Source organism: Dryobates pubescens, chromosome 23, assembly GCF_014839835.1.
Source record: "Dryobates pubescens isolate bDryPub1 chromosome 23, bDryPub1.pri, whole genome shotgun sequence".
In the NCBI taxonomy this organism is placed as follows: Eukaryota; Metazoa; Chordata; class Aves; order Piciformes; family Picidae; genus Dryobates; species Dryobates pubescens.
The window spans coordinates 14243203-14265758 of record NC_071634.1 but is presented as its reverse complement, the minus strand read 5'-3'; the positions used below and the strand labels follow the sequence as shown (position 1 = coordinate 14265758).

Here is a 22556-nt window from a genome sequence, read left to right as displayed (position 1 = left end):
GTCAGGCACGGGCTAGCAGCAAACCTGGAGCAGCCACCCTCATTCAGTCTTCAGACAGGACTCTCCAACACGACAGTCTTGAAGCACAGAGTCTATAAACATGCTGAGTAAATAATTTGCCTTTAAAATCTCTCTCTCTTTTTTTTTTTTTTCCTTTTCTCCTTCTTTATAGAAATAAATACTTACTTTGTTTCTTTTTTTGTTGGTTTTTAAGGGAGTTTCACAAGTCTCTGCACCATTTCGAGTGGTGACATCTCCACTGGGCCCACACTCGTGGCTGTGGTTTGGCCCCAGGGGGGGTTTGGAACGTTGCTGGGTGGGATTTTTTTTTGCTGGTTGGGGGCATCTCTTGCTCCTCCTGCCCCTGGCTCATGCCTCCCCCAGGGTGGAGGTAAACCCACATCGAGGAGCTTGTCCCTGGTGCTGTGGAGCTCGTCCAGTCCTGCCCGTGGTGGGACAGGGGAGTTTCTTGCAGGCGTTTTGTTGGGCTCCTGCAGTTTGTGCATACAGGGAGCAGCCTTCTCCTGGAAAGCTGCAGTCAGTGGGGGAAGGGAGGTGCTTCAGTGTGGGGGGTTATGGCCAAAAAATCTTACCCTGTTTTAGAGGAGATGGTGTAGGTGGGAGAAGAAGTGAGTGAAATGGTCTCCTGAGGTGGTTTCTGGGGTTGGAGACCCAAGGAGCTGTCTCCAGCCCACCACCAGCTTCAGCGGTTTGGAATTGATCTGATTTTCTATCAAGGTCCCCATGGGCTGTCAGCATGCTGGGAGCCCCCTGGCTGAGGTCTGTGCTCTTGTGCTGTAGATGAGGAAGGTGGTAGCATGTTGGGGTCTGCAGCCTTCTCCCTCCTGGCTGGATGCTCTGTGGCAGCCCATCCCCACAGGAGGGCTGGAGGAAGGGGAGATGCCCCAGGAGGGCTCTCTCCTTGCAGCCATGCTGGCCAACAGGCACCAAATCTCCAGCGATGGTCCAGGGAAGAGGACAAAGCCCCAGAATCTGCTTCCCCCTTTTGGCTCCTTGCAGCTCAGCACGTTGGGTCCAAGCATGCCTGGTTGGGGCTCGAGGTGCAGAGGGCTGTGGTTAAGGCTGGTGTGTCCCTGCTGCTGGCAGTGCTGTGATGGCTGTCCCCCATGGCGTGGGCACCTCCTGGCACCTTCTCCTCAGGCTGGAGGATGGAGACACATGCCAGATGCCTTTCAAAAGCCATTTCCTTTGGGAAAGGGAGGGTATTCTGGTGATGTCATCATTGCAGGCAGAATACAGCCAAAAATAAAAAGGGAGAATTAAAAACCCCAGCTGTGGCCACAGATCAAGAGATCTAGCAGGGCAGCTGGGTTGGTGCTTTCACCAGTAGCTTTGGATCTCAGGACAGCTTGGCCGGGGTTTCTCCTTCAGGCTGCTGGGATGGCAATGAGATGACAATCATGAGTGTCCCATGCCAGGTCCTCTCTCTGCATGGGAGAGCTTGCTCTGGAGAAAGCCTGAGCCTGTGGTGGATGGTGGTGGGGACAGCAGTGTGACCCCTGTCTCCTGGTGGATGGGGAGTTTGGAGATGGTTTATTGCCTTGGCAGGAAGGTTTGGTTGGAGAGCAAGTGAGGCTGGAAACCTCTGGAAGAGCAACCATCTCTCCTGGTGTCCTCTGGCTCCTGCAGCCTCTGGATGCAGCTCTGCCATCTGGGCTTGTGCTGTTGTGGGCTGCCGGTTTCTGGACAGTGTGGCCCCAGATTTGGGTGCCCCTCTGTTAAACCAATGACATGAACAGGAACACAAACCCTGCAGGAGCTCTGGGCACCATTTGCTCTGGAGGAACAGCTCCTTCCCACCCCACCTCCACCAGCCCATGGAGAGGATTGAGATGTTCCACCTGGGATGAAGCAGCACCAAGTGCAGTGCTCTGCAAAGAGCCCATGGGGGGTGGGTTGAGCCATCTTCATCTCCCACATCACCAAATGGCCAAAATAACCCCAGAGAGAGAGTTTGAAGAGAAAGACATTCCCCAAGCACGGATCCTTGGCAACAAGCAGCGGCGGGGGGAGGGGTGTCTCTGAAGCCATCTTCCCTCCCGGGAAAGAGCACAGCCCTGCCACTTTGGGCAGCCAAAAAATGTCCTCAAGTAGCACCTTCTGGCCCAGCAGCTGGCCCCAGGGACGAGCACCGGCCCCCAGTCACTAAGGCCTGCAGAGTCTGGGGGGGTTTGTGCGTGGGCCGGCACCACCCAGCTCCGGCCTGGCAGCGGATGAGCGGCGGACGGTGGGTGTGGGTCCGTGGGGCCTCTGGCTCTGCTGGGCAGAGGAGGGAATGTGCTTTGTGCTTCCCTGAAGGTCTAGCAGCCTTCCTCCACCTTGATGTGTAGTATCTTGGAGAAGCCGGGTCTCTTCCTCAGGGCCTGGAAGAGCAGCAGAGTGAATGGTTGGTGCGGCGCCTGGCGCAGGTGGCAGGTGCCCTGCTCCTGGAAACGCTCAAGGACTTACTGCCCCATGGGTTGAGCAGGAGAAAGGAGAGGACATCTCAGACCCCTGTCATGGGGAGGGGTCCACCTGGTTCTGTCCCCCCCCCATCGCAACCCATGGGGATTTGGCTTCCCTGCAGGACTGGCTCAACACCAGAGGGGACTCCACAACCTCTCTGGGCAGCCTGCTCCAGGGCTCCAGCACCCTCACACCAAAGAAGTTTATTCCTCCTGTTCAGGCAGAACCTCCTGGGTTCCAGTTTGTGCCCACTGCCCCTTGCCCTGTCACTGGGCACCACTGGAAAGTCTCTGGCCCCATCCTCTTGCCCCTTTATCTCTTGCTGAACACTGATCAGATCCCCTCTCAGGCGGCTCTTCTCCAGGCTCAACAGCCCCAGGGCTCTCAGCCTTTCCTCCTCACAGAGATTTTCCTGGACCCTCAGCATCTTTGTAGCCTCCACTGGACTCTCTTCAGTAGTTTCCTGTCTCTCTTGAGCTGGGGAGCCCAGAAATGGACCCAATACTCCAGATGTGGCCTCACTAGAGCAGAGTAGAAGGGGAGGAGAACCTCCCTCGACCTGCTGGCCACACTCATAATAAACCCCAGGATAAAATTCACCTTCTTGGCCACAGAAACAGGCTGAGAAAGTCCACCAGGGGATGAAGTGAAATGGAGGCACCTATTTTCCCCTTGGACATGTATGAGGATGTCTGGCTTGGAAACCTTGAACAGGGCAAGAATAGCCCAAGTCCTGCTGACCATCACAAGCTGGGCAAGGTCTGAATTTCAGCCTGTGCCTAGCGAGCTCAGAGGCTCTCTACTGAGAAACCTCAGTGGGAGGCAAGAATTTGTCTTCAGAGCCTTATTAGGACACAGGACTGGTGGCCCATGGGTCACCTGGGAAGGGTGTCCTTTACCTGGAGTTTGTTCACCATTTCTTCAAACATCTTCTTGGCTTCAGGGCTGTGAGGCTCCTTAAAGTAGTCCACAATGCCCACCTGCACCACGATGGACTTCAGGTTCCGGCACACACCTGGGGGCAGAGGTACCACCTGAATTCACCATGCCTGCTGGAGAGGGAGCTTCCCCACTGCCAGGATGGACCCCCCAAGTCCATCCAGTGCTCCTCAAGGCCTCATGCACCTGGGGAAATCTCACCCTGAAAATGGAGGAGACCTGCTCTAGCTGACCAAGACCTCTGTGGGGAGCATGGTGAGGTGGTGACCTTAGTTACACCACAGACCTTGAGGCCCTGATTGCACTGAGGCAACGTCTCCATCCTCCCTGTGACCTAAGGCAAGATCAGCTCCTCTCAACCCATCCTTGGCAGAAAGGTGTTGGATCCCCTCTTAGAAACCTTCTACCCAGCACCTTCCAGGGCTGGCAGTGGGATCCTGTGGGTGGGGCTGAAAGACCGTGTGTGGCTCGTGGCTCTGGATACCTAAGTGGCCTTCTGGTGGTTCCCCCCCAGCATTGCTACTCACTGTTGAAGTGCAGCAGGGCTTTGGGGGTGACTGGCGTGGAGGTCAGCACCAGCATCTCCAGCCCCTTCAGCCCTTCTCGGCACACCTCTGCTGCGACCTCCTGGTTGATCTCCGCCACGTGGTCCAGCTCCAGGACCTGAAGCCGCATGCAGTTGCGGGCTGGAAGGACAGAGGACCAGCATCAGCCCCTCGTGGGGGAGCGATGAGGGCAGCCGGTGGGAGCAGGCTGGTAGGAGGGATGGGTGGCTGCCAGGAGGGGCGGGGCGCACCCACGGGCCTTGGAGCAGGCTTCTCCACTCAGACCCCCACGGGGCATCTCCTAGGGGTATACCCTGCCTCCGTGAGGGTCCCTTCTCCTTGTCCCACGGGGGGACAGCTGCCTACCTAAGGATGCCAGTCCCTGGACGCCGCAGCCTGCGCCTCCGACGCCCAGCGCCCGCAGGTGCGGCCAGCAGCGGCCGATCATCTGGAGGCAGCGGTTGCTGAAACGCGTTGGCTGCTGGCTGAGGAGAGGAAGAAGAAAGAGCTGGGGAGAGCTGCCAGAAGAGCTTGCACCCCCTCCATGAGTGCTCCTGCAAGTGGTGTAGCACTGGGACCTCTCCCACCCCACTAACCTAGGGGTTGCCACACTAGAAGGAGGTGTCTCCAGAGCAGACATCTGATCAACCACCGTGGGCTGTGCTGCAGCCAGGAGAGGGCAGGTCCATGCACTCCCTCAGAGTGCCTCTGCCCCCAAATCTCCATCTCTGGAGATCCACCAGGCAGGATGGGGCCGCCTGGTCTAGTGGAAGGTGTCCTTGCCCATGGCAAAGGGACTGGACTAGATGATATTCAAAGTCCCTTCCAATGTAAACCATTTTATGATTCCATGATTCCACTGAGCTTTGTTGCTTGCAGTGACCAAACCAGTAGCAGAAGCCTGGACCTCTAGCCCAGGCAGAGAAGCCTACATGCTATGTGGCTTCTCCCCCAAGGAAGAAACAAGCCATCAAGGACCAGACCTCCAGCTTCTCCCCCTCTGTACACCTTGACCCAGACTGATGCAGAACATGACATTGCAGCAAACCTCCCAGGACTAAAACAAATGCTCAGGAGGCAGCCCTGAGGCATGGGAGTGAGGAACCAAGTGACCTGCTCTGAGAGCCGTGAACTCCTGAGCAGCCAGATGAGGCAGGGTGGAGATGCATCAGCATCTTCACACACCCCCATCCCCCCCCCCCAAATGCTCTTCTGAAGCAGGAGCAACTGCAGCCAGCTCCCTAAGCAGCCACTTGACACCTGCTTAGACATCCAGACCCTTCAGGGCTGCTGTTACTTGAGGAGCTCAGACAAGTGTTTGATGTTCAGTGTCACCTACCAGACCCATCACAGCTCCCCTTTCATCTCAGCCTCCCTGGAAACATTCCCAGCTTGTCAGGAGATGCCTACACCCAACAGTTCCCAGCCTTTGCAGGGAGAGATGGGCTTGAGCTCCCAGTTCTCCAGACTGGCCTCCAGACTTGCTGCTTCTTCCATGAGGAAGCAAATCTGGATCTGACCCCCAATTTCTTTCTACTCTAGGGGTGTCCCTCACACTCAGCCTGGCCTCTTCCTAACATGTTTCTTACCATGGATGCAGAGGTGCAACCTGGAGGGAGATGATGTCTCTGCAACCTGCTCCAAGGGCCCAGATGACTTCATGACCCACGGGGTCTGTAGAGCTCCTGGAACAATACAGAGGACAGGTGGTGGCTCTCACCAGCAGTGATGCCACCCCAGGGACTGTGTCTGTAGCCTTCATGCTGCTACACCTCTCTGCACCTGGAGGTAGAAATCTGGTCAGTATTTCTATCCCATGAACCAGAGTCCCAGCACCAACCCTTGCAGGAAGGCTGAAGCCACTTCTAGCTGGACTTGTGCCTACGGATGTGCAATGTCAAGAAGCAAGGGGAGCTGAGGTTGAAGGTGGGGCTGAAGATGAGTTTGGAGCTAAGGGTAAAGGCTGAAGGTGAGGCTGGTGATTGAAGGTGAGGTTGAAGGCAGATGTTTTCCAGATGCAAAGGCGGCGAGTGACTGACCCTGGCAGAAGGAACTCAACGTCCTTGCGGACCCCACTGCCTCGGTGTCACCTGCCACCTGCCCAGCCCCTGTGGGCAAGGTGCCATGGGGGGGTAAAGCTGTTTCAGCTGATGGGTGGTTAACTTCCAGCCAAGGGAAGTGGCTGCTCCATGGCCTCTGTACTCTGTGGCAGCTGTGTGGTTGTGTCACCACATCTGTAGGGGGCTGTTGGCCAAACGCTGCTGCAGGGGTTTGCTGTGGGCTCCTCCTTGGTCTTATGGAGGTATCAAACAGAGGCCCCATGCTGTTTCACTGCACCAAGCTGCCTCTTGAAGACCAAGGCCACGCTTCCTAACTCCAAATGACCTACTTCAAAACTTCAGGCAAGCCTAAAAATAAGTGCTGGGTGTTAACTCGATCACTTCACACATCACTGGAGAGGGCTGCAGGAGCCCTTTGAGAGCCTGGTGGGGTAATCAGAGCATGAGTCAGAGTCACAGGTTAGCAAGGTGCCAGGACGCTTGGGCTTGTGCTCACACCCTTGGAAGGGCTGATGGGTTAAACATGGCAGCACTGGGCTGCTTCCTGGTGTGGGATCCCCAGGTCAGAGCTGTGCCTGAGCTCACTTGGTTCAAAACACAGGAGTGGTTTCCTGCCTGAAGGACTCTCCACCCTGGGCTGGTCGAGGACAGCCATTAGCTGCAAGTGAAGTGGATACCAAGGCAGAGGTGGTCTTCTGCAGGGTGCAGCAGGGCAAGGATCATCCTCCTCAAGTGTGTAGGAAAGGTAAATCCTGTATCCACAGGAGGAAGAGCCTCTTCAGAAGGTGACCAATACCAAGGGGCAGTCAGCGATCTCCTCCAGGACCTGTGACCTTCTCCAAGGCTGACACTACCATGGGCTTGGTGTCCCTGGTCCTGGGCAAAGCCTCCAAGCTGGGGCTTAGCAATCTCATGGCAGAGCTATTCCAGGACAGAGGGACCCTGAGGTCTCTTCTCCTCATTAGAAACCTTAGTCAAGGGGTGACAGTCAGGTGGGACCTCACTGGGCCCCAGTGTTGGTGCACCTCTTCTTCACCTTTCTCTAACATAAAGCAGTGTCCCCACACCAAGAGCCTGGTCACTTCCAGCTGCAGTGAGATCACTAACAGAGCAGTGGGAATGGAGCTGGGAGGGAAATATCTGCATGGGAACGTGCCAGAAGAGGATGAGTGTTGCTTGGGGAGAGACTGGGGCTGCAGCTGGGCTGGGGATATGGAAAGGTGAATCCTTCACACCGGGCCAGATGGGCTGCATTCTGGCAGGGAATGGGGTGGGCATCAGAGGAGTCCCAGCACATCCTGTGGGTGTTCCCAGCCTTCTCTCAGCCAGGGAAGCGGAGAGTGCAAGGCAGAGATGCTGGTGGCCGTCCTTACCGGTAGGTGACAGCCTGCAGGGCCCGGCAGTAGCAGCTGGCCAGCCAGAGGGAGCGGTCTGTCAGCACGTTGGGGCAGTGTGAGATGCGCAGGATCAGCAGGTTGCTGCCCGTCGCCTTCAGCAGGGACTCCAGCCCGGCCTCCAGGCAGCCCCTGCCAGGGATGGAGGCAAGGTCAAGCCCCTCAGCCACCCCAGGGCCACCCCAGGAGGGTGACATGTCCCATGGGGATCTGTGGCTCCAGAGCTCCCTGAACCCGCAGAAGGAGCTGGTGTGCAATGAACTTCCATCAGTGGGAATGGGATGTTGGGGTTCATGGAGCATCATCATCATCATCCCTGAGGAGCAGCAGCTCCAGCTGTGGGAGGAGGGTGCCTGGGGACGTGGGGACTCACCGTGTGCTCTTCATGTAGTCCTCCTTGCTCTCCTTCTTCCCTCGCTGGCGTGGCTTGAGGTTTTGGAGGGTGAGGGAATGCATCTGGGTGCACCACTGAGACAGCATAGCCAGGAACTGGGGGGACAGGGGTGGCTGTCACTGAGGGGCACACCTTAGGCATGCCCACAGCACCCCTCCTTGGCTGTCTCTGGGCAGCTGTGTGTGGACACACGATCACAACACACAGAGGCTTTCCTGGACACACACACCACACGCGTGTGAAAAAGCACACAGGAGGCCACCAGGAGCGTGTGCACCAGCACCGTGGGTGGCACCACAGAAGCACCTGGAAACGTGCCCACGTGTGAGCTCATGCCCACGAGCGTGCCCCTGCGAGCGTGCACGGCGGCTGGCACACAGCCCGTGGCGGCACGGCAAGCGGCACACGAGTGACGCTCGTGCGGCTTCACCTTTCTGGAAGGGAGGTCTTGCCCTGGGCACCGCCGTCCCCAGCCGTGGTACCTTGGAGGACACCCTGGCGTTCTCCAGCAGCACCCGTGTCCACACGGCCGGGTGCCGGGCCACGAACTTCCAGTCCTTGCACACCTCGGCCGCCCGCAGCAGGGTCTTGGTGTCCAGGTAGGTGAAGATGCAGAAGAGAGCCGCCCGCATCTTGAGGATCTCGGGGCTGATCACCTCGCTGGAGTGCCCGGGGCTGCCCCTCTCCAGCCGGCACGCCTTGCCCCCGGCAGCCTCGGTCCTGGCTGCGGGGCACCTACCGTCGGTTGCCACTGGGAAGGACATCAGGAAAGGGATGCCCCTTGCAGCGCCGGAGAGCCATCCTCATCCTCCACCCTCCAACCTCCCCATCCTCCCACCCCGCCGGAAGAGCACGGCGTGGTCTCACCCGTCAGCCGGCAGCTGCCGCTGGGCCGGGACGCAGCAGATCCAGGCGCCTCCAGCTCCCAGCCCTCCGCCTCTGACTCGGTGGTGCGGGACCCCACGTCGGAGACGTCGCCCTCCTCTCCCTCGGTGCTGTTGCGGTAGGGTCGGCGGTGCCAGTTTTGGATGGCCTGGCGGCGCAGCCCCGAGCTGCGGGCACCGTCCCGTGCCTGGTAAGGATGCCCATCGGTGGTGTCGTCGGTGGGACACGGCTCTGCGCTGTCGCTGTCGTAGCAGCCTGAGCTCTGCGACACGGCTTTCGCCCGGCTTGATGCCCTGGGGGACAGGGATGCACACCCTCAGTGCTCACCAGGGAGCTCACCCCCTTCCCATCAGCCAGGGACTGTACATCTCAGCCAGGGCACTCACCCGGTGCTGGAGGAGGAGCGCTGGTTGGACACCAAGTAAGGTCCATGTATGGCCAGCGCCGGCCCTGGGTGCCGGTCTCTCTGCAGGGAGGTGGGACAAAAGGAGCTAACGTGGCAAATCCCAAAACGTGGATGGTGCAGCTGAGGAAGCTGAGCCCAGCAACCCACCCAGTGCCACACACACTTTGCAGCGTGGCCATTCCCAAGTGAGATGCAGAAGGGCATCTCCAACATCACCCCAGTGCCTTGCCCACACACCATGGCAACACAGACCCACAGAGAAGCAATTTCTCTTTGGGACATTCCCCTCTCCCCCCCAAGGTGATCCATTTCCCCCTGGGAACAGGATGAGGGTCCCTACACCTCAGCCCTTTGTAGCCACCAGAGAAGCCCCATGGGTGCGCGCCCGAAGCGGCTGGGTGCCCGTGCCTGTGCCCGTGGAGGTACCGGTCGGCCGATGGCCTTGGGCCCTGGTGTGCCACAGCGTCCCAGGCTGCCGTTTGGGGTGGTGCCACAACTGCTGCTGATGATCTGAAGCTGCTTCTCAGCCCTGTCTGCCCGGTCCAGCAGCTCCTCGATGAAGTGCTGGAGGCGGACCTTGGCGTTGGCCTCGCGGGCAGCTGTCTCCTTCAGGAACTGGTCGATCTGCAGCACCTCCCTGCACAGAGGGACCTCTGGGTCACACCTTGATCCTCTCCAGCCCACCCCTGGTAAGGACCTCCATCCCTCTCTGGGAACTGGGATGGGCAGGAGGGTCAAGGATACCTGTGTGCATCCAGAACATTCCATCATGCAATTAGGACAAGAGGAGATGGCCTCAAGTTGTGCCAGGGGAGGTTTAGGTTGGACATGAGGAACAATTTCTTCCCTTGAAAGGGTTGTCAAGGCCTGGCCCAGGCTGCCCAGGGCAGTGGTGGAGTTCCCATGCCTGGAGGGGTTTAAAAGCTTTGCAGATGTGGTGCTGAGGGATGTGGTTTAGTGGTGGTCTTGGCAGCGCTGGGCTAATGGCTGGACTGGGTGATCTGAAAGGTCTCTTCCAACCAAAACAATTCTATGATCATCAGCCTGATTTGGGTCTGTGCCAACCCAAACAGCTCCTGGGCATGGTTTGAAGCAGAGCAGGGACCAAGGGATGCTCCTATCATACAGGGTGGATGTGGCCACCTTCTTTTGGAAGGGGAGGACTTCCCTAGCAGCTTTACTGGGATGTACATTGCTCCCAGGGCTGGAGCCAGACCCCTGAGTGCAGCAGTGGAAGAGAGGGAGGAGGATGATGAAGGAGGATGGTAGTGGTACCCTGCCATCTTCCAGCACCCTGACATCTACTCTGTTAGACTTTAAAGATCTTAAGGGTAGCTCAAAGCCTTTAAACCTCACACAGCCCCATAACCCATTAAGCCCAGTGGTTGCAGGACCCCAGCTCCCTCATTAACACATTAATTAGCAGGCAATGGGGAGCTTGGATCCTATGGACAAGAAGGGTTCACCCTGCTGAGGCACTGAGATGTCACCCCTGAGATGTGACCAGCTCTGAGGTGGAGCATGGCAGCAGCTCAGTGACCCGAGGTGGCCCCATCCCACCCCACACACATCTGCTGTCGTCAGCTGCTTCCCACACCCACGGGCACGTCACACAGGGGCACACACAGCCCCAAAACACGTGTGGCCACCACACCTCTGCAAGGAGATGTGCCCTGTGGAGGCCCAGGGGCTCACCTGGACATGCAGAGCTGTCCTGCACCCCCACAAGCACTCCCAGAACCACCCTGACTTGCACAAGCACCCTGAAGCCCCAAATGCAGCTGCAGACCCTGACCCACCTGCACATCTAGACACGACCCACAGGCAGCACCATGAGCACAACCCCCCCTGGCACAGCTACAGCTGGGCACACCTGCACAGTGGATGGTGCCCACCACACACACGTGTGCACAACAGCTCTCACACCTTCACCCAGCAGCCCTGCAGAGCTACAAATACTGCCTGGATGGCTTCTGTGCACCTGACCATGGCACACACAGCCATGGACACCTGACCATGGTGCACCCAGCAGTGGCACACCCAAATAACCTGCACCCAACCATGGATACCCGACCATGGACACCTGACCATGGACACCTGACCATGGCACACACAGCCATGGACACCTGACCATGGTGCACCCAGCAGTGGCACACCCAAATAACGTGCACCCAACCATGGACACCTGACCATGGACACCTGACCATGGACACCTGACCATGGCACGCCCAAACAACATGTACCCAACCATGGACACCCAACCACGGACTCCTGACTGTAGCACACCTGAACATGGCACACCCAATCATGGACACCCAACCACAGACACCTGCCCATGCACAGCTACCCATGCACACCCAGCCATGGACATCTGACCATGGACACCTGCCTATGGACACCTGCCCATGCACACCCAGCCATGGACACCTGACTATGCCTACCCAGTTGCACTGATCTGCATAGGAATGCAAAGGCAAAGGAGGGAGGAGCCCTTGATGACATCATTCCCGCTGCTGGTTATTAATTGCCATGTAATTACTGATGAATTGCCTTCCCCCCAACCTGCCCTCTGTGGGGTGAGCCTGGGAGCTTCCTGGTCATGGTCAGGGAAGGCTCCCAGCCAGTGGCCAATGGTGATTTGGAAGGCAAATGGGGCCCTGGCACAGCAGGTGTAAGGTGATGCTGATGGTATCACCTCCTTCTCTCTCACTCCATGGCCAGGGTGGAAAAACAACCCCCAGCAAAGCAAATGGAGCCCAGGAGCAAAAAGCCTCCCGTGGGGACAATGGCCTCATGGTGTTTTGGAGCTTGCAGGGCTGAGTTTGGGCACCAGTGGTGACAGCCAAGGGTAGGAGGATTCTCGCAGGAAAGAGAGATGCAGGAGGTAATTTAAGGGCTTCAAACCAGGTTCTCGGGTGGTGACAGTATCCAGGCTCCACCACAGACCAAATCAGACACATTTGACCCATCAGACACTCCCTGCCCACCCTGTCTCACATCTCTACTGCTCCAGACTGGTGGTCCTTACCCTGCCACCCTGCAACCCCAAATGCCCCTGGACAACACCCATGAGGCAGCTGATGGCAGTGCCCCAATCTCTCCATTGCCTGTCCCCTACACACACATCCAGGCCTTATCCAGCCCCAGCATCATCTCACTCCCCATCCCAGGACCATCCCTACCACCAGCAAGTCCTGTGAACCTCATTTCTGAGCTGCAGTCATTGTTTTGGAGTCAAAGTCAAACATGCTGCTGATGGTGGGGACTAAGACATGCCTTGAGGAATTCCACCACTGTTCCCAGACCAGCACAGCCATGACTGGCCCCCCACTAACCCCACCCTCATTGTCTTTCCCCATGGTGGCCTCCAGCTTTGCTAAGGAACTCTTGAGGAGCAAGGTCTGGTTTGCTTGAGCAACAGAGATGGGCAAAATTACCCAGCACTTGACCAGAGGAAAACTTGGGAGTGGCTCTGGGGTGGGAAGGCAGTGTTGAGGGGGGAACATGGAATGAAAATGAAGGTAGCAATGCCACAGCCCTAACAGCAAAGGGAGCTCATAGTGCTTAGGCTATGCCACCCTCCTTCTGGGAGGAGAAACCCTGAATCAGGCATGGCCAAAGTGGCCTCTCTGATGTTTATAGCCATGGGACAGGTGGGTGGGATTGCTCTGGGTGTACAGGGCTGGGTGACTCAGCTGTGGAGCTGGAGGAGATGACCCAGCCCTGGTTTTGGGGAGGACACTCTTTGGTATTAGAGATGGACTGCAGTAACATGACCACCACCTCCGTGCTCCTTGGCAGGACAGCAGGATGCCCACGTGCATCCTCAGCCTGGCCACCTCCTGGGCACACTGGTGGCTCTGGGACAAGGTCTGGCATGGTGTGACCCAGCTTGGTCACAGACATGGTCTATGTGGACACTGCCCATGAGGGAGAAGATGCAGAATCTGCTGAGAAGTGATGCTAATGGACACTGCTAAGGGGATTGTGCTCTTGGTCTGAGGGTTTGGTGGTGGCACTGGGGGCTTGCCACCGGGGACCTCTTTCCCCCCACCCTGCAGCCAGGAGAGGAGGCAAAGGACTCACTGCTGCTTGCGGGTCAGCTCCTGCTCCTTCTGCACCAGGTCCTGCTTGAGGGAGGCCAGCATCTCCACGCTGACGTCCACCTGGCGGGACAGCTCCGACGCCCGGTCCTCCAGCTCCTGCTTCTCTCTGCTGAGCCGCAGGCTCTCCTGCTTGGCCTTCTCCAGCTCTGAGCTCTTGCGGTCCAGCTCCACCTGGAGCCGCCCCACCTGCGAGGCGATCTTCTGCTCCACCTCCTCCGTCAGCTTCTCCAGCCGCTTGTCCACCTCCAGCTTCTCGAAGGCGCGGATCTTCAGGCGGGCCAAGCCTTCCTCATAGGCGGCATCCATAGTGGCCGGCGGCGTCGGGGCCGGCGCCACGGCTTTGCCCCGGGCGAAGATTTCGGTCAGAGGGATCTCGATCTCGTGGACATAGCGGGGGGAGGGGGAGGAGGACGGGGCCGGCTCCAGCTCCTCGGCGGGGACGAGGTCGCAGGAGAAGCGCTGGTCCTTGCCTTGGAAGGAGGTGCTCTCAAAGTAGTCCCTCCGGGCGGCCGGCGTCAGCAGGGCGCCGTCGGCGGCCAGGGGGAAGACGGCGGCGTCGCAGATGCTGTTGGTCTTGGAGAGGACGTAGAGGGTCTCATAGGTGTGGTTGTACTCCAGGTGCGCCCGCAGCGAGGAGAGGCTGCGGAAGCGCTTGTGCTCCCCGCACCGCGGGCAGCGGTAGGGCAGGTCCAGCGAGGCCATCCCTCAGCTCTCTGCCCCGGCGCAGGGGAACCGCACGGCCCTGCTCATGGCACGGCAGGCACGGGCTGGAGGCACGGGGGATGGGCTGGGGAGCCCCGGGCAGCGGGGCTGCAGCTCTGCTGGGGCATGGCGGGGTGAGAGCCCTGGGGTGGAAACTGGGGGTCCAGAAGTTCTGGGGGGTGTCAGCATCGGCTGGTGCCAGGCACTGGAAGAGATAGGGGTGTTAGTGGTACAAGGAAGCCAGGTCCCCAAAAGCCCCTCCGTGGTCTTTCTTCTTGGTCTCCTCTCTGCCTCCATCCTCCCACCTTGTATTCCTCCCGCGGAAGCACAGCAGTCAAGAAGGTGCCCAGCCCGTGGCAGTGTGCACAGTCCTTGGGAAGCTCCACAACCCCTAGGAAGACCCACAGCCCTTGGAAAGATCCACAACCCTTGGAAAGGTATGCAGCTCTTGGGAAGATCCATAGTTGTTGGGAATGTCTCCCACCCCTTGGGAAGGTGCACAACCATCGGGAAGGCTCACTGCCATTTTGGGAGGAGTAGGCATCAAGAAGGTGGACAACCCATGAGAAAACTGCTGCAGAGGGATGACCCTTGGGCACACAAATGAGTCCCTGCAGTATCAGAGGGCTCCAGGCCTCAGGAGCATCCCCTGTGTCTGATACGGGGGTGCTGGGACCCCCCTCTTTCAAGCAGAGGGAGTCCCAGACCAGCCCATGCAGCCTTTCAGTAGGATTCATCTCCAAGAGCTACTTCTCATCAGTGGTGCTGTGGGACTCCCCAGCTCTGTCCAATAGAGAGGGTGGCTTCCTGTGCTCAGGCAAGTGAGGATCCCCACAGGGACCTGGTTTGTCCCCCACTTACAAAACCCTCCAAGAAATCAGAAGGGGGGTGGGGGGTGGGGAATCCACCCTTGTAAAATGGAATAAGACAGCAAAAATAAAACCCCAGTGTGGGAGGTCACTGTGGTCTCCAGCCTGGGAGGCACAAGCACCCATGGGCATGCATTCTCCCAGTGTTTTCACCTCAAAGCACTGAGGGCACTCATGGGTGGGAGCATCCCTTGTTCATCCCTCTGCACTATCCCCAAAAGGGCTCTTCCCACCACCCTAAAATCCCTCTGAGGTCCCTGTACCAACCCTCCAGCCATGCTCATCGCCTGGGTGGCATCCCCTGTGGCTCAGCACACCCAGGTGACGAGCTATGGGAGACCATTTTTAAGGGAAAAATCAGGAAAAAGTGAGAATCCATTAAAAAAAAGAAAGAAATAAAGGAAAAAGAGATACTGGGAGGACTTCTGGACCTGCTCAGCCGGGTTTTGTGGTGGCTAGGTGGCTACACCCCGGCATGTTAACCCCACCTGGGTGACCATCTGCACCAGCCTGGCTGAAACCCGGGGAACACAAAGCACTGCCAGCAAGTCCAGTTGCTGCCAATGGGATGAGAAAGCTCTTTTCCACCCTAGGGATGGGGCCACAGCGTTGTGTCACCCATGTCTCAGGCCTGAATCCATGCCCGTGTCCCCCGGGGTACCCAACCAACCTGGCTCCACACTTTCCAGCCATAAACCAAGGCAGGATCTGGCCCAGGCAGGTCCAAATGAACACATCACCCTGCCCGGGTCCTGGGCCGCTCCTACCCTGACCACAGAACCTCTCCTCCCCGCCTAGCAACCACCAGGATTGAAGGGAATCGTGAGTGGAGTCATTACTACGGCAGCCACGCCAATAAACCCACAAGCATCCGGAATTGCTCCCGTCGCCGGGAGATTGCAGCAGCGGCTGGAGCCCATCCCCGGGCTGCTCTGGTGCCGCTACCTGCGATCCATCATGGAGCCTTTCTTCACATTGTTTCACGTTTTTCCTGCCCCCCTCCAGCCCCACCTCAACGACAAAAAAAGAAATTGCCGGCAGGCAGCTCTGCTCCCCGGGTTGAAAGGGAAGGAGGATGGAGAAGAGGGGTGGCCGTGGTGGATGCTGCCGGGGTGGTGGATGCTGCCGGTGCTGTGTCTGCCGGTCCCCATCCTCCCCCTGGTCTCCATCCTTCCCTATGTCCATGTCCTCCCCCTGGTCTCCATCCCGCCCCTGGTCCCCATCCTCTCCCCGATCTCCATCCTTCCCCTGGTCCCCATCCTCCCCCCGGTCCCCATTCTTCCCCAGCTGAAGCTGCAATGGCAGCGGGGTGGGGGCACCACGATGAACGAGGGTGGCTGAGAATGAGGCTTGTAGGAGGTGGGCATGAAAAGCCGGGGTGCATCCAGACCCCCCCACCACCTGGAACAAGGAGCGGCGGGTCCCTCCTCACCTCCTGGCAGCGGCTTTGTCCCCGTTGTGTCCCCCCCTGCTCCTTGGGGAACGTGGGCGAGGAGTATTCTGGGGACAAGCCACCACCTCCCAGCACATCCCGCCCGGCCCCGTACCTGCTTCTGGCCGCCGACCTCCCGCTGCTGGCTCGGTGGGCGAGGGCAGCATCGCTCCCGCTTCCTCACCGCCGAACCGGAGGGAAAGGGGGGCGAACGGGTTTGGGGGGCGGGGGGGGACACACGAAGCGGGGCACACCCGCACCGGTGAGCACAAAGGAGGCGGCTGCCGGGCGGCTCAGGGCTTTGTGGGGTGGGAGGGCTGCGGGGCAGGGGGGCTGCGGCTCGGGGGGGCGGCAGCAGCCGCACGAAGCATCCGGCTCCCCGCGGCCCGCACCTCCATGGCAGCCAGGCCCTGGGGAGGGAGCGAGGGAGGGAGGAGGGTGGTGGCTGCGGGAGGAGGAGGAGGAGGAAAGGAGCAGAGGCTGAAGGCCCCGGTGGGGTGGATGGAGCGCTGCTGGGCACCCTGGGGACGATGGGTTCCCCGGGGCGCTGGGGGCTCAGGGGGGGCTGTGCGTGGCGAAGGCAAGGGGGAGGGATGCAGGGAAGGATGGAGGGATGGATGGAGGGAAGGAGGGAGGGCGAGCGCAAGCAGCCGCCTCCTCCTCCTCCTCCGATGCAGCCGGAGCCCGGAGTGCTTCTCTCGGCCGCCTTCCTCTCTCACAGCTCCCTCTGCCTGTCTCCCCACGAACACCGCGGGCCCTCCGCTGGCTCTTGCTGCCATGCGGCAGCTCATCCTGAATCTCCCCTGCCCCTCAGTCCCACCCTTTCCCACCACAGTGAAGACCCTGTCCGGCTCCCGGTTGGGATCACCCCGCAGCATCCTCCCAGACAGAGCAGCTGGCATGGGTTGTGTGGCCAAGCATGGCCACCTGAATTGCTCCTTCCCCATCCTGGGCTGGACCCACAGTTCCAAGGACCCTGGGTAGGTTTTTGGACAGTTTCTGAGCATCTCAAATTGGTCCTGTTCTGGTCCCTGAGCTTGGTCCTAATTGAGTCCCTGAGCATCCTGACTTGGTCCCTAGCTGCTCATCAAGTGCTCCAGTTTGGTCCTGAGTCCCTGAGCACACTGGCTTGGGGGAACAGCTGGCCCCAAAGCAACCTGGCTTGATCCTGATCCAGTTCCTGTGCCCTACAGCTTGGTCCCTGGCTTGGTCTTGATCCAGCCCCTGAGCATCCTGACTTGGTCCCTGATTTGGTCCCTAGCTGTTCACCAAGCACTCCAGCTTGGTCCTGAGTCCCTGAGCACCCTGACTTGGTTCCAATCCAGTTCCTGAGCACCTCAGCTTGGTGCCCAACATTGAAGGCATCCAGCACTGATGTTTTCTTGTCTCTGATGTTGACGTGGGGGGAAATGGCAGCACTGGGACCAGGATGCTGCCAGCCTGGGAGTGAATGGTTGTGCCATTCCCTAAGTAGTCCCGGGTTTCAGGGTACAACTGTTCCTACCAACAGGCAGTGTTGTGCTGGTCCCATCCCACCCCTGATCAGCAGCACCCAACTGCTGTGGTGGGTGCCCTGCTCCCTCCTGCCCTTCCTTGTCAGCACTGGCCAAGGGAGCAGAACAAAGGCTGAGGGTGCCCTGCACAGCTTTCAGGCTCAGCATCAAGAAGAGATGCTCTTTTGGAGGGGTGTTCATAAAGGCCTCATGTATCACCTGTTGCTGGTGGCACAGGGGAAAGCTGCTGGCTGCAGTGAGAGCTCATGTCCCGTGGAGAGGTGCCCAAAGGATGCCTCTTTCCAAAGGAAACGTGGGTGCTAAGGTCCCTGTTAGCAGTATCTGGGGTGTCCCCACAGAGGAAAGGTTTATCCTGGTGCCCAGGGTCACTTGCATCCTCTGGAGTAGTCCTTGCTCAGGATCAGGCTCTCACACATGGTGGATAGTTTGGCTGCTGGGGACAGCAGTGCTCAGGGCTTGTGGGTGCCCACCCGAGGGTCATGAGCACCCTTGGGTGCCCTCAGAGGTGTTAGTTCCCAGTGCGGTTCCAAGGGCATATTTAAGATTTCCCTCCTAACCAGGTTTCCTCCTGGCCCCTTTCCAGTCTCACTCCTGCCAGCAGCCTTCAGGGCCCTCTGTTCCCTGCCCAGCTTCACACCCCGCCTCTCTGTGCCTCCACCCCATGGCAAGCTCGGTGTGGGGCAGTGGGTTTGCTGATCTGATGGTGTAACTGGTTACTCCCAGGATGCTCCAGCTCCCGTGTCAGCAAAGGGCTGGGTTACATGGGGGGATGTGGGGGGAGATCCCATCTCTCCAGGGGACAAAATCTGCCAGAGAGAGCAGATTCAGCTGTGCTCAGCAACCCTTCCCTGCCTCGGATTCCCCCTCTGCAAGAAAAGGCTGATCACCCCTAAAACATCTTGACTGAGCCAGGGACACACCACCCCATCGCTGCTGCCCAGCTCCCTCCATTCCCACAGACACCTTCTCCTCAGGATTAATTAAACCCAAAGCCTGGTGTGCCCCATCTGAGCAAGCATCTCCTGCCAGAAGGATGAGAGTTTGGGGTTTGGCTGGTTTTTAACTGCTGGAGGAGGAAGGTTCTGCTCTCAGCAGCACCTTCCAGGCTGCAATATCTCCTCCTGAGCCACCCAGTCGCTGGTTGGTCCCAGGAGAAGGGAAACAGCATCTCTTGGCCACCTAAAATGCAGAAAGGGAGGGAGCAAATAGCCCCCCTGGCTTCATGGAGGGCCACATCCTGCCTGCTTGCCTCTGCCTGATGGCACCTGGATCTCCTCCAGCCCTCTGGAGGTGCCAGGTTGAAGATGAGGAGCAAAGATGTTATTTCACTCCATTTCTTGTGGGTGAAACCTGCCAGCATGCATGCATGGGAGTGTGAGGGAGCCAGGTTGGACTATGGGATCCTCACAGTGGATCCCAAGGCTCTGGATTCAATTCAAACAGACCCCTTCAGGGCCTGGCTTTAATGGAACAAACTCAGAGCCACCTCCCGGCAGGGAATGGGAATCCTTTAGCCACTCACCCATGAGATTAGGCTCTGCTCATGAGGAGGGTGGCCACCCCCCACCTCCCCACCCCCCTTCTGCACTGATTGAATTTTCTCTCCCTGCTCAGTATTTCAGCACCTTTTCCCCTTGGTGAGGTCACAATCACAACAGAAGCAGCACCAGCACTGGCTGCAGTGTGGGTCTGGAAGACAGAGAACAACCCCAGTGAAGTCTTGGATCAGCTCAAAGCTTTTAATTAGAAAAATAGAGGCTTTTTTTTTTTTTTTCCTGAATAGATTCTTTCTCTTTTTACAAACAGGAAAATAATAACAACAATAAGGACATCACCTCTCCAAAGGGCTGCCCCGTGGCTTCTCTCCCCCTCCGGAGAAGGAACCGGTGCAGCCCCAGCCCCTGGCCCTTCTGGCCAGTAAACAACCAGCTGGAAGCATGGTGTGAGGGAGGACATCTCTGTCAGGTAGCTGCAAACTCAGGACGTCCGTATGTTTGGCTATATAAAAACCCCACCTCGGTGGTGGCTTCTTTCTCTGTGTGGGTTTTTCCTTTCCCCTTCTTGGACGGGGAGCTGTAACAAATGGCTCAGTCCCAGCAGTCCGGAGATGGCTCTCGGTGGCTGGAGCTGCCACATCCCACTCCGCAGCCAACGGTCCGGTGCCACGGCATCACCTCTGCCTCCCACGTACCCTTCTCCTCCCCAGCACGGCCCAAGCTGCTGTCACCTTCTCCAGGGCTACCCCAGGAAGCTGTTCCCACCCCGGCTCTCCCATGAGACGCTCGAGGGACCTCGGGAAACGCCATCTCCCGGCGCTCCTGTTGGGAGCTTCACAGTGTCCCGAAGGAGAGCCCTACCGAGAAGAACCCCAAACCTTTGAGCTTCTCCTCCGTCCGGGCCTTCTGCTTCAGGTGGACCTTGCTGTGCCGCTTCTTCTCGTCGCTCCTGGCGAAGCGGCGGCCGCAGGTGTCGCAGGAGAAGGGCTTCTCGCCGGTGTGCGTGCGGATGTGGGTGGTGAGGTGGTCGCTGCGGCTGAAGTTCCGCAGGCAGATGCGGCACTGGAAGGGTTTGTGGCCGGTGTGGATGCGCAGGTGCCTGTTGAGCTCGTCCGAACGGGCGAAGCTCCGGATGCAGTTCTCCACCGGGCAGGCAAAAGCCTTCTCGTGGGGCTTCGGGCAGAAGCATTTGGAAGAGCACTTGGTCCTTCGGGTCTTCTTCTTGGGCTCAGCCAGGGCAGGAGGGTTGGTGGGCAGCAGGGGAGGGATGGAGGAAGAGGTGGAGTGGCCCAGAAAGTCTGTGGGGGGCACTGAGGGTGAGGGGTGAGGATGCAGCAGCTCAGTGGAGCTGATCAGACCCGGCAGGACTTCAGGCTGGGCCAAGGAGGTGTCAAACTCTGGCATTAATGGAGGAGGAAGGTTGTGGATCTTGGTGTCAGTGAAGTCCCCGCGGGCTGGGAAGTTTTCTGGCTCGCAGCTGAAGCCCAGCTGGGTGCTGAAGCAGGCAGCATCCTCTGCCAGGCTGCCAAGCTCTGACTGGCAGCTGACGGACAAGACGCTCTCCATCTTGGAGCCCAGCAGGTGGAACAGCCCCTGGCTGCTCTCTGCGGTGGGGAAGGCTTCTGGAGAGTGGTAGCCAGTGGGCAAGTAGGCCTGATGCTGGGTGACAGGCTCCCACTGGGCACAGGAGGCTTTAAACTTGTCCAAGGGTGGGGAAGCAGAGGGCAGCTTGATGTCCTGCTTGCTGTCCAGGAGCTTGGGCTGGAAGAAGCACTGCGAGGTGTCTCCTAAGGCGGGTTGTGCCTGGAGAGGCTGAGCACCCTCCGCCGAGGGGAAGCCGCCATAGCCCTGCTCCGGGAAGGGCGTCTGGGTGGATCCGCTCATTTCGGGCTGGCAGGTGGTGTAAAGGTCCAGCTGGCTCTGAGCCACCTCAGGACAGGGGTAAAGAGAGTCCAGGTGCCTTTGGTGGCCCTCAGAGGAGGCGAAGGGGGAGATGCCCAGGATGCCGGACATCAGGTTGAAGAGGGATTCCTGGTCCTGGGGATGCTCTGGAACCGCCTTGATGAAGAAGCTGCCGGTGTAGCTGAGCGAAGGGGAGGGCTGGCTGCCCAGCAGGGAGTAATCCACAGCCCCAGTGTTCATCGGGGTGCCCAGCAGCTCACCTGGGGACAGAGGGGATGGCGGTTAGAGGGATGGAGGGATGTGAGGATGGGAGGGGTTGGGATACGGGGGAACAGCGGGAGGCTGGTGTTGCGTCACTGCGAGATCCCCGTCCCACCCGTGTCTCCTGGACCTCACAGGGAGCTCTGGGCTTCACCCCACTTCCTTGGGAGAACACCCAGGACCCTTTTCCTGGGCTAGCAGGGGGCTGCTCCCACAGCCAGGGGCTGGGAGGCAGAGGAGGAGGAGATGCCTGATTCCTGGCTGCAGCCATCACTCCCAACGGGGCTCCCTTATCCCCAGCCGGCTCCCCCTGCCCTTACTTACCCCCCAGGAAATCAGCCTCTGCCAGAAGTTGCTGCTCAGGCTGCCCCAAGCCCTGCAGATCCCCGGGCTTCATCTCGCAGTTCTCCTCGTACTTGGAGTAAAGCGGATCCGGGCAGGAGAAATCCATAACGTTCAGCATCTCGCCTGGAAGCGACGCTGGAGCGGGGAGAGCGGGAGGATGCTGGTGGAGAGCTGGTGGATGCGGGGTGAGAGCCGAGGGGGATGATCGGGGACAGCTAGGGGATATTCCGGGATGCTTGGGATGATCCGCGGAATGCTCGGGGAGAGCCGGGGGATGCTCGGGAGTGGTTGGGGTAATCCAGGGGATGCTCAGGGAGAGCCGAGCGATGCTTCTGGATGCTTGGAATAATCCGGGGAATGTTCCGAGGTGCCCGGACTGATTCAGGGGATGCTCGGAGTGGGTGCCAGGGATTGTCTGGGTGATGCTCCGGGATGCTTGGGGCAATCCGGGGAATGCTCCGAGGTGTGTGGGGCAATTCGGGTGATGCTGGGGAGCGATCCGGGGGTGCTGTGCCCAGGGGTGTGTGTGTGTGGGGCAGCTCCTGGTTGGGGGGGGGCAGGCAGGAGCAGGCAGGGCGGGCAGCAGCGGCAACCCGTGCGAGCACCCGGCTCTGCCTCCCCGCCGCCCCCTTTATAGCTGCAGCGGGGCTGCTCCGACCCTTCCGCCGCAGCCATTTCTGGAGTCCCCAGTGAGGCTGCCGTGACGTAAATGCCCAAATATGGACTCAGGATGTAGGCTAGGGAGTCCCAATAAGGAAATCTCTCCCGTGACGTGCTGCCCCCTCCCTCCCCCTCCCTCTTCCTTCCCCTCCCCCTTTTCTCTCTGTTGTTCCCCCCCCC

At 59.1% G+C, this 22556-nt stretch overlaps 2 protein-coding genes across 2 annotated transcripts; both read right to left on the bottom strand.

The window, feature by feature from the left end:
• Window positions 1-141: 141 nt before the first annotated feature.
• Window positions 142-16880, bottom strand: FBXO41 (F-box protein 41). The gene is made up of 13 exons (XM_054172265.1): window positions 16314-16880; window positions 13176-14102; window positions 9498-9726; window positions 9070-9149; window positions 8666-8976; window positions 8281-8549; window positions 7778-7893; window positions 7384-7536; window positions 5540-5635; window positions 4317-4435; window positions 3933-4091; window positions 3366-3481; window positions 142-2384 (listed from the first exon to the last, which is right to left on the bottom strand). The coding sequence occupies exons 2-13, from the start codon at window positions 13895-13897 to the stop codon at window positions 2322-2324; spliced, it is 2433 nt and encodes an 810-aa protein (XP_054028240.1). The 5' UTR covers window positions 13898-14102; window positions 16314-16880; the 3' UTR covers window positions 142-2321.
• A 2599-nt stretch (window positions 16881-19479) lies between these two features.
• On the bottom strand, window positions 19480-21834 carry EGR4 (early growth response 4). The gene is made up of 2 exons (XM_009908776.2): window positions 21696-21834; window positions 19480-21370 (listed from the first exon to the last, which is right to left on the bottom strand). Exons 1-2 carry the CDS (start codon window positions 21832-21834, stop codon window positions 20043-20045), a joined length of 1467 nt encoding a protein of 488 aa, XP_009907078.1. The 3' UTR covers window positions 19480-20042.
• Window positions 21835-22556: the final 722 nt, after the last annotated feature.

Excerpts from the sequence above, each read along its gene's own strand:
- FBXO41 (XM_054172265.1), bottom strand. The coding sequence starts at position 13,897 with ATGGCCTCGCTGGACCTGCCCTACCGCTGCCCGCGGTGCGGGGAGCAC. Across the intron at positions 4,436-5,539 it reads GTTGCACCTCTGCATCCATG|CCAGCAGCCAACGCGTTTCA; the intron begins GTAAGAAACATG and ends TCCTCTCCTCAG. Across the intron at positions 3,482-3,932 it reads AGCCCTGCTGCACTTCAACA|GTGTGTGCCGGAACCTGAAG; the intron begins GTGAGTAGCAAT and ends CTCTGCCCCCAG.
- EGR4 (XM_009908776.2), bottom strand. The coding sequence starts at position 21,834 with ATGCTGAACGTTATGGATTTCTCCTGCCCGGATCCGCTTTACTCCAAG. Across the intron at positions 21,371-21,695 it reads AGAGGCTGATTTCCTGGGGG|GTGAGCTGCTGGGCACCCCG; the intron begins GTAAGTAAGGGC and ends CTCTGTCCCCAG.